This window comes from Chanos chanos, chromosome 13, assembly GCF_902362185.1.
Source record: "Chanos chanos chromosome 13, fChaCha1.1, whole genome shotgun sequence".
NCBI classification, from domain to species: domain Eukaryota; kingdom Metazoa; phylum Chordata; class Actinopteri; order Gonorynchiformes; family Chanidae; genus Chanos; species Chanos chanos.
In genome coordinates, this window is record NC_044507.1 from 4704819 (window position 1) to 4713803 (window position 8985).

Here is an 8985-nt window from a genome sequence, read left to right on the forward strand (position 1 = left end):
AAAATCACAGATTTCAGTTTAATGTTTGATTGTTACTTACTATAACAGTTTGGTTGTTACTCACTGAACTGGTTGTTCATTACTATAACATTTAGTCTGAACTGTTTATGTACTCGTGACGTACGCGGCAGCCAACATTAATCAAAAACAGTATCCAGTCAAAAACAAAAAGAGGGAGTACATTTTACTTGCTGACCATAAGTAAAGCCTAATAAACACAATGTGTTTTGAAAGGCCAGTAGATAGGACTGGGTTCATTTTGGGGGAAAAAAACAAACTTTGAATAAACTACAGTTGACCTGATAAAGTAGCCTACTTTTGAGCATCTGTGTGTTTGGCTACAGGGGCCCTGTGACTGGATTTTCACTAATGACATTTCCTGGGCAATGCAGCATAGAGACTGCGCCTTTTTAGTACGGCCGGGGAGACCCTGTAATTTGATTCTCAGCAAATGCACGCTTCGCTTTGCTTGCATCTCAGATGTTGATACCGCCTCAGTCAGAGAGGAGCTGACAGCCCGGCTAAAACGAACAGTATGGCCCCGGTTATACCGTCGCTGGCTATTCCTTTGTTTTTATTGCCATTTTGCGGAGCAGTTTTTAGGGGACCTCTACAGCCAGAAATATCAAACGGCACCTTTCACCACTTTTTCGTCCCAGATGGTGACTACGACGAAACCGAGGACCCAGAGAAGTGCCAAATGCTCTTCAAATGGTTCGACCGCAGGAGTTGTGGAGTGGAAGAAGACAGCGATTCCGTTATTCGTGACGACTTTATAATCATTAAACAACAAATTGAGGACTCCGCCAGGGTTTTGGAAGGTATTGGGAGAAGTATATCGTACGATCTGGACGGAGAGGACAGTTATGGGAAATACCTCAGACGGGAGATTGTTCAGATAAACGAGGCTTTTGCGAACGTGGAGAAATCTCTTGTGGAGCTGGAGGTGAAATTTAAGCAGAGTCAAGAGACGGAACAGAAAGAGGAGCATGAATTTAACAAGAACTTTTTAAATCCCATCTACAACGTTAGGAATACAATGCAGGAGACGGTGGATGTCTCCGCCGGACTGAAGGATAAATATGAACTCATCTCGCTCATCATTCGCAGCCACGGCACGCGGTTAAGCAGACTCAAAAACGAGTACCTGCACGCATAGTGCTCTTCAAATCTGTTTGTAAATTGTCATTTGTTAATGTGTATGAATGTTTATTTTATTCATTGCCGATAATCATTGTTTCGCCTTTTCTGCTCTGTTGTAAAATTATTTTCACATGTTTTGCGTAATAGCGGTCGCGTCGTGGGGACACAGTTGAGCCAAAGACATTTTGGTTACTCGCGAGAACTTCCCTCCAACTGTCATCCAAACCCACTGGTATTATAAATATGGCGAATGTCAAAACAATGCGCTTTCATAATTAACTGTTGAGCGGTATTCTAATGTCATCTGTGTGACTCCGCCGAAGTTAATTTCTAGTAATTGCTGTATATTTAATACACGTGCAGTACTTTTTTTGTCCCTTCTGATTATGCATAAATAAATTTCCCAGCTGTTCTCTTGCACATTCCTTTCATCAATTTAGCAAACCGCAGTGTTGTTTTTCTTAACAGCGGAGGCCAAATGGCGCAAACGTTTCAGACACTTACATTTTCAAACGCTGACATTTTATTTAATTTTGTCTCATTCATTTGCTTTATTAAGTCTTTAATTTGCAATAGATTTTAATGTCGTCTGCTCCTCTCACAAAGTTGGCAGATTTACGTCAGTGAGTGCCGACTGACTGCACAGTCTATATCTTAAACAATTCTTACTTTTCTCAGACATCAACTTACTGCCGGCCACAGCGTTTATATTTTATGACGTTTATTCAGTCTATAATATGAAAGTGTCTCCGAGGTTCTCTGCAACAGTTATGACTCCGTCTCCATGGCAAAAGGGGATCTGATTGGTATTCAAGAGGCTGGTTTTGAAGAAGGCATTTCCTCTGCCATTAGAACGGTATGTCTTCTTTTCCTCTTTCCTCTCCTTTGGTTAGCATGTGGAGAAAAAATCAGTGTGTGTGTGTGTGTGTGTGTGTGTGTGTGTGTGTGTGTGTGTGTGCGTGCGGGCGTGCGCATCCAAACTTAAAGAAAGCCTCCCCCTGTCTCTCTTCTCACCAACCCTTAACAATGATGTGCTTATTGATGGGCCTTGCCCCTCGCCTACCCATAATCCCCTGAGGAGAGCCAATACCCTTTCCTGTTGTTTTATCCTCCCATCATGCACTTGTGGTCTATGGTAGGAGCTGGAGCTCAAGACGCAGAGAGAGAGAGAGAGAGAGAGAGAGAGAGAGAGAGAGAGAGAGAGAGAGAGAGGGAATTTGCTCACAGCTTAGTGTAACCAGATCTGCGTCTGACTCAGCTGTCTCCAGCATTTCTCCATCTGGGTTCCGTTCCTGTCATTAAGTGTATATGACCAAAAGAACAGCACATGCTTTATCTCAGTAGAGACAGCATCAAATCAACTCCCTTGTAACATATATGTTCATTAGCAGAGACTGATGTCTGAGTTGCCCTGTGCGATGATTCATGTGCTGGTTTTGGTAAATATGTTTATTCCATCTGGGGCTTATGTCTTGATCTTCTTAATCTTGTTTTGGTTTGTTATGATAAATCAAGCACTTGGCTGTGTTTTTACAATCAGTTAGCTGAACAGCTCTAATTCATTTTTGATATTTCATGTTTGAAACATACTTTTGTGATCTGTGTTTCTGGTGAAGCTTTGAGGAAACAATTTAGAAAAAAGGCACTGATGTATTTAACACCCGAATCAGCTCCTACAAAAGAGTCCGCCTGTGTCGATTTGTCATGTCCTCTGACTATTTTTCTCAATCCCTCAGATTATAAATAGCTTCTTAAATCTTTCTCATTGCTAGCGAGCTACTCGTGTGAGGTGCAGACTAGATCAGTGTGGTAACTAAATTGTAAATTGGTCAGTTCTGTTCCGTCGGTGTGATCTGTGAGTTTTCTGGGGCTTGAGCTGTGTCTGGTGTGGTCAGTGAGTTGATTTTTCCTGCAGGCCTGAGGAGGGATACTCAGAGCCTCTGTAGCACCCTCCTGGAATCTGGACTCTGTAAACAAAAGAGTTTAAAAAAAAGAAAGGGACAAAAACAGAAGATGGGAAGCAGCCGGTGGTCGGGACAGGACCCCTGGACCTTCTTAACACGCACACACACACACCACAACACACACACACACACCCCACCCCACACAGACACACACACACACACCACCCCACACACGCGCACACACACACACACACGCACATACACACACACCGCCACACACGCGCACACACACACACACACGCACATACACACACACCACCACACACGCGCACGCACGCACACACACACACCACCACCACACACACACACACACACACTGTGTCAATAACTGGTCAAATGATTTTCTCTGCAAACTGCGAGGTAGGGTTCTTCTTTACTCTGTGGTCTTCTCCTCACTTCAACTCATAATGTAAACTTAGCATGTGTTTGAAAATCCTCTTCTGAACAGATTTATATTCTATACTGTCAACACAAATGACATTCGTACATTAACACTGACTGCTATTCATAGCAATACAGCTGTGACTTGTACAGTGCCTTTAATGATTATACACACGACAAAAGGCCGTTTAACTCGCACATGAGACATCTGCTCCTTTAATAATGTGCTCTCTGTTTTCATCTAATCCTCAAAGTTCAACCGCTCACCCAATGGCCAAAGGTGCTTTTACAAATTGCAATAAAAACATTAATGCTGTGGAATAAATAAACGTTACTGTGGAAGTGCTATTCTAAGAAATGCTCCTCTGTGTTTATGGGAGAGAGAGAGAGCAAGAGAGAGAGAGAGACAGAGAGAGAGAAAGAGAGAGAGAGAGAGAGAGACAGTATCCTGTGAATTTCCCCCCGCCTCTGAGGCACACCACAAACTAGCCACCGAGCATGACAGTGACTTAAAAGGATAAAGCCCTGGTGCATGCTGGGAGGGCGCTGAGAGAGAGAGAGAGAGAGAGAGAGAGAGAGAGAGAGAGAGAGAGAGAGAGAGAGAAAGCGCCTGTTTTTTGACTCTGTCTCACTTGCCTGGTAGTCCCTCTTCCCCTGAGGGACCTCACAACTCAAACACATCCAGCCAAGCAGCCGGGGTTTGGATCTACCTTGGCCCGCCCCGGACCTGTCTATCAGTGAGGCATTCCCCCCTTACTCACACCCCACGCCCCATAACCACCACACATGCACGCGCGCACACACACACACACACACACACAGACACACACACACACACACACACACACACACACAAACATACACACACACACACACACACACACACACACACACACACTTGCATGCACAAAGGAGGCCTCCTCAGCCACAGAGTAGAGAGGTTACAACCACTGTGAATGGTCAGGGGTTGGATTTTTGTGTTCTGAGGCGAATATGGTTTTAATGAGATAATTTATGTGATCATTTGAATCAGGGGGTTGTTTACATAACTCTGTAGTTTTCCCCGGAGACATACAGGGAGGCCGTGGAGACGACAGATTCAAATGGGAAGCATTTTAAAGTGTCAAATTCCTCCAGTGTTTTTAAAACGATTTATGAAATGTATTTTACGTCTCCAGAGCCAGAGAGAGAGAGAGAGAGAGAGAGAGAGAGAGAGAGAAAGAAGGAAATGAGAAAATAAAAACACCTTTGAGATAAATCTTTTGTGTCAGTCACAGTCATAAGAATGTGTACAGGCTGCTGGTTATTAGAGAGTAGAATGTGCTTGGTGGGCAGAGTGAGTGAACAGTTTAATAAATGACAGCTTTATAAATGAAATATACTTTGAGTGTCAATCTGATTATGTGGTTTGTGTCTACAGGACTAAACATGCAGGATCTAATTAACCCAAAAGGGTGTATGCGTGTGTGTGTGTGTGCGTGTGTGTGTGTGTGTGTATGCGTGTGTGTGTATGCGTATGTGTGAATGTGTGTGTGTGTGTGCGTGTGTGTGCGTGTGTGTGTATGTGCGTGTGTGTGTATGCGTGTGTGTGTGCGTGTGTGTGTGCGTGTGTGTGTGCGTGCGCGTGTGTGTGCGTGCGCCTGTGTGTGTGCGTGTGTGTGTGTGTGTGTGTGTGTGTGCATGTGTGTGTGTGTGTGTGTGTGCGCTTGTGCTCGTGAAACACATTTACTCACAATTTGAGCATCAATTTGTTTCTGTGGTTTGTAACTACAGGACCACACATGTAGGATCTAATTAACTGTGTAAAGAAGTGTGTGTGTGTGTGTGTGTGTGTGCGTGTGTGTGTGTGTGTGTATGTGTGTGTGTGAGAGGGTGTATACACGGTCTGTTTGTGTTCACATACACACAAAACGCTGAGTTAAACTGTTCATTTTGGTTTTGTACAATGTTTTGCCACTGCAAATAGACCAAATGAGTACCAGCAGTGATCAGTTCTTCAGTCTGAGCCTTAGGGCATTTGAGTGTGTTGACTGGCAAAAAAAAAAAATGCACACCAGGACCTGAATCTCCATTTACCATTTCTCTGAAAGGACTACTGCCACTAAGAAAGACACCCCCCCCTACCTTCCTCCCTGTCTCTCTCTCTCTCTCTCTCTCTCGTTCTGTCTCTGTCTGCTGATGTTGAATTTTTTGTGGTGGTTAGAGACCACGGCTCTAAGGAAGGAAAGGGGAGCTTTATATATGGTATTGTGTGTTTTTTTTCTACATTCCACGTGTCTGTATTAATGCATCTGTCAGAAAGTCAGAGTTCTACTTTTTTCCATGAACTTAACAGCCCTGAAAATTCCGTTTTTCTGCACTCTCCATTTAAAAACGTTTAAAAGTCTTTGAGAACGGTCGAGTTTTAAATGATGTCGGTTCATCTCAATAACCGTTATTAGGGTCAGTTTGTAAATGCTGCAGTATTATTATTGGTTCAGTCTTTACTTTGAAGATGTTTCATCTTCTTTAAGGCTACGTTTAAAGAACAAAGTTATAGAAAAGAGTTACGATAACTGTGCAACACTTACCTCAAACTTAGAGGTGTCAGCCTTCCCGGTTTCTGCTCTAGCCTTCACCTTGTTAAAGTAACGGGTGTCGTCAGCACACACAAGTTAGAGAGCTCCTCTGAGCCTGGGAGTAAACCTAACCTGCAGTCTTCACTGTGCTTTTATTCAACATTTTCTTCTTTTCTATGATTTTGTTTCATTTGCGAAAAACTCGTTCTGGTTCAAGAAATCCCATATTATACATACAGCATCTTCTGTCTGTGGAAGAAAACACCCTGTCTCTCTCCATGGTCCGTTCTTTTAAAAGGACCCTCAGTCACATTTGATAAGAACTGGTTACTGGTTTAGATAACCCAGCAAATAAACACCAGGCATGTCATCTGTTCATGTACACACAGTGTACACACTGTCATTTAATTGAATTTCTTCAGGTTTAAGCAGCATTTAATTTCCTTGGTTTATTGGCCTGTACGTTTCCCTGTCACTGAAAGGTTTTGATTGGTTGATGGTTTTTTTCAGTGAACCGTGTGTAATTGCCTTTCATCTATGCTACATATTTTTGTAAGTAATCTCTGACTTTCTTTGTGTACATTGATTTAATGAGAGCAATTGACCGTGCGCATAGATTAAACTGATCGCCATCCATGTCTCTCATGCATTATCTGAAGGCAAACGAACTCTGCCCTCTTCATTTCAAGATTTCTGTTCATAGAAACAGATACACACACACACACACACACACACACAACAAAGCACTCCAGATCCTGTTGACCACAGCCTGTTTCTGTTAATCTTGCTCTGAGCTGTCCTCACCAGTGGTGGTCTAAGTTCATTGCAAATACTTCTCAGATTCATTTGGAGGAACAAAATCAGAGACAGTCATAGAAAATAGCATGCTACATAACAGAAAGTGTATTATTAAAAGGTCCAAGGGTGGTTTCTAAACGGTAGGGACAAGAATGAAAGATTAATTAAAACCAAACATATGAGCATGGGTTACTCTGAATCACAGCCTCTCCAAACTCCTACACAAACAATCCTGCAGTGATGCACACATGTGGCAATGATACATTTCCTGCCATCGCGAATGAGGAAGCTTTGGTGACGCTTTAGTATTAGTTTTAGAGTTTCTGACAGGAAGGTTATGAAATTTTATCAGAAAATTAATGACACTTGAGGAGATAAAGAGAGAGAGAGAGAGAGAGAGAGAGAGCGAGCGCATTATTTTGTGTTTATGTCACAGAATTGTAAATTCTTTTCTGCTCTTTGCCTTAAAATGACTGCACTTTGCGCTTTTCACACCCCAGAACTAACAGAGAAAGGGCTAATCTGATACATCTCTAAGGGTCAGATACAATGAACGTATTGTTGCTTATTCCCTGGGTGGTTTTGCTTTGTTTCATGAATATTCAGCCTTGGAAGATACACAGCAAAGGGAAAACCACGGGTGACTGGCAGCGCCTCACGAGTAGTTTCGTCCCAATGCTACTTACAGCGTTGGCGCGTTCAAACAGCCGACACTAATAAAAGTCTTCACGCGGTTCCAAGCACCGCTCCCGCTCCACACGGCATCGTCCACAGCCGTCTGCTGTTAGTTAACATCTAACGCTCCGACTCACTAATTCCTGTTTGTAGGTCGTTGTCAACAGCCTGGCATCTCTATCGGATGGGATGACTTATTTCCCCCCTTTTTTTCTTTTTTTGAATGGTGATCTTGAATGTGGAGGGCAGAGTGATTTTCGTTTACGTCTTTGCCAGCGCTGATGTAGATGTCTGTTTTCAGTCTGTGCGGTGACTTAAGGATGGGGTTTCTGTGAGAGTAAGCACGTGCAGGCACGCACACTTGCGTTTGCTGCACAAAAACTGATGAGGACGTCATATTTTTTCGCCAAACCGCTGGGTAATCACACTTCTGGAAAAATCTCGTCATCTACTAAGCGTGATTATAATTGACCCGGGACTGATTGTATGCTCCAAAATAACAAAAAAAAAAAAAACAATACTGGTTGGAGAGATTTTATTATTAAAAAGTTTTATAATTTCGGCTTTCTTTCTTCATTTTCTTTTAAGCAAACCGCATTCTTCATATTCATAACCATTCGCGAACCTGCATCACAACACGACAGATTGATCTTAATTACAAATCTGTTAATGAACAGAGGTACATTTACGCATATTGCATCAGAAAATAACGGATTCATAGTGGTTGGATATTCACAACCATTTGATGAATATTCATCTTTACAAACTCATTTTTTCTTTTTCTGCTCGTCTTTTTTTGTCAGTCAAGTTGCTAAAACCACGAATGAAATGACATGAACAGGAAGACGGCTCAAATCGTCTCAAATTTTTTCTCTTCCATAAAGCAGGCCATGCCAACACATAGAATAGTTTTCTCAGCGAAAAGACGTAACTGTCATTTACTCAAATTGAGTTCAGTTTGAATTTTTTGAGAGAAGAAAAGACATCAATGTGGGCAAAACAGAAAGAGGGAAGGAGGGAAAGAAAGAGAGAGAGAGAGACAGACAGACAGAAAGAGAGAGAGAGAGAGACAGCACCATAAGTTAGGAGGATCGTTTAAAATGAAAACACCACTCTTTAGCCAGTGTCTGCCCTGTGCAGATGTCTTGTCTTTGTGCTTTTCCGTTCTGTTTGGCTTGTCTCTTTGTGAGTCTGAATGCACTCAGTCCTTTTAGTTCTCTGTTTTCATTTATTTCTCTTTATTATGAATTCTTTTTTCTGTCCTGGTGAATCTACTAAGGTTGTTATGATCTGTAGGAGAAGGAGGATCCTGTTGTGACTCCACGGGATGTCCGATTTGATTATTTTTGACAAAGGCTCTATGTGCGCGCCTGTGCATTTCCTGCGTGTGACTGTGTGCGTGTGCATGTGTGTGTGTGTCCGTGTGTGTGTGTGTCTGTGTGTGCGCGCGTGTGTGTGTGTTTGTG

The 8985-nt window shown here is 42.6% G+C and overlaps 1 protein-coding gene across 1 annotated transcript; it reads left to right on the plus strand.

Moving 5' to 3' along the window:
• Positions 1 to 535: 535 nt before the first annotated feature.
• fibina (fin bud initiation factor a) lies at positions 536 to 1159 on the plus strand. The gene has a single exon (XM_030790526.1). The coding sequence runs from the start codon at positions 536 to 538 to the stop codon at positions 1157 to 1159; it is 624 nt and encodes a 207-aa protein (XP_030646386.1).
• Positions 1160 to 8985: the final 7826 nt, after the last annotated feature.